At 42.4% G+C, this 1940-nt stretch overlaps 1 protein-coding gene across 1 annotated transcript in view; it reads left to right on the forward strand.

Moving 5' to 3' along the window:
• The window catches only part of ccdc135 (coiled-coil domain containing 135), a 13777-nt gene extending 12227 nt beyond the window's left edge, over positions 1 to 1550 (forward strand). The window contains exons 16-18 of the mRNA XM_020615004.1: positions 108 to 299; positions 697 to 836; positions 1046 to 1550. Of these exons, the coding sequence (XP_020470660.1) occupies positions 108 to 299; positions 697 to 836; positions 1046 to 1133 (420 nt within the window). The 3' untranslated portion in view covers positions 1134 to 1550. The remainder of the gene's footprint in view (positions 1 to 107; positions 300 to 696; positions 837 to 1045) is intronic.
• The last annotated feature ends 390 nt before the right edge of the window (positions 1551 to 1940 follow it).

Consider the following 1940-nt stretch of genomic DNA (forward strand, 5'->3'; position numbering starts at 1 on the left):
GCCACAAACTTCACCTTAAACAAATCAATAAGGTTAAAGCTTTTGTAAGAACAGCCAAACCCTCGTGTGGGTGACATCTGTTGTCAGCAGTTTCTCTGCCGTTCCAGGAGCGTCTGGCTGCAGAGGATCAGAGGTGGCTGCAGGAGAAGGAGAAGGACATATTGGCTCCCTTCATGATCCGGCTGGACTGTGAGATCATAAGCGCTGAGAACGCCAAGCAGCTGCACCGGGACTGTTTGGCCGAGTTTAAACAGAGAGTGGTGGATCACGCCAACCTCATTCAGGAACGCTTGGAAAAGGTACAGTACAGGATGTATAGTATAGCCTTCAACAAAATGTGATGGTGTGTGTATCCACTGTAACCATTTTACTTTGCCACTATCTAAATTTGGGCTCTGGTCAGAGGGTGATACCAAAAGTTCTAGGCATTGTAGGTACTAAAGGTTGAATATTCTAGAGTATATAGACATGTATATTATGTAGTGTATGTTTATACTTTACATACCCACAGAAACATGCTGCAGATATAAATGCTTTAAAGAGATCATTTTGTTTCATGACATGTATGAATGAACGGGCCAGAGTGGTTCGAGGAATGAAAGGAGTTTGGGATAAATAAGGGTATTCAGAGACACTACAACTCTGGTCTTGTCAAACCTTTTCTTGGTTAATGTTCACAACAACATCTGTGTTTAGGAGACACAGGAGCTGCAGAACAAACAGCTGTGGTACCAGAAGCACCAGCTCAACATGACAGCACGGGAGGAGCGAGAGTACCAGCGCTACTGCTCAGAGAAAGCGCTAGAGATACATGTCACCAAGACACGACTCAGCATGTACTCACACACACATCATCAGTATCTTCCAGTCCACAACACAGAATTAGACTTTTAGAGCCAAAGATTCATCTATTTTTAACAGTTCAAAGTCATGTAACAATACAGAACCACTGCTTGAATGGCTGTTACTGCAGAAAATGAACAGAAAGCCAATTCTTTGTCCATATGGTGTGTGTTTGATGATTATTTATGTGTATTTGTTGCAGGCACAAGGAAGCAGCTCCTCAGAAGTACCGTGTCCTGGATCAGAAGCTGAAACGAGACCCTCGACTGGCCCCTCACCTGCTCCACTGAGACAAACATCTGCCTTGTTCTTACAGACCATATGGAATGTGGGAATGTGCATACTTCTGTATAGGGAAAGCAAAGTACTGACTCTTGTTTCCTCATCGAGTCAGCAGGGGGCAAGAGTGTGTTGTGTGTCTGTATTTTACAGTAGATCTGTGTTAGGTGATTGTTTCATCAGCCAATTACTCATCTCCAGCACAGTGTTCTTCACACAGTCTTCTTACAGCACCTACATATTTACCAGGTGTGCCACACTGTGACATTGACCTGCAAAATCAAAGTACATTTTATGAAAATACAGTTTTCTGTTTGTGAGCTGGTTTTAATGTGTTATAGGTAATAGTTTTTGTCCCACACAAAGAGGCTCATGTCTGGAACAGCTGAATTTCAAGTACATAAACAGATACATTCACTCCAACAGTACTTACTACTAAATGTGTTTTTGTAACTGCTGGGATTAGTGTCTTAATCATTGTGGTGGAATGTAACTAAGTAGATTTATTCAAGTACTTTGCTTAGGTATGGGTCTTATGTACTGGTAATTTTGTAAGGATAGGCTGGTTTTCTTAGATTGTTCTTTCTTTTTGGGTTTGGAGTGTACTGTTGGTTGAACAAAACAAGGTAATGTCAATGACATTTCTAATATGTCGTTTTCAAATTTTTTTATAAATGATTACGACAATCCATCCATCCATCCATCCATCCATCCATTTTCTTCTGCTTATCCGGGGCCGGGTCGCGGGGGCAGCAGTCTAAGCAAAGATGCCCAGACCTCCCTCTCTCCAGACACTTCCTCCAGCTCCTCCGGGGGAA

This window comes from Monopterus albus, unplaced genomic scaffold, assembly GCF_001952655.1.
Source record: "Monopterus albus unplaced genomic scaffold, M_albus_1.0 scaffold155.1, whole genome shotgun sequence".
NCBI classification, from domain to species: domain Eukaryota; kingdom Metazoa; phylum Chordata; class Actinopteri; order Synbranchiformes; family Synbranchidae; genus Monopterus; species Monopterus albus.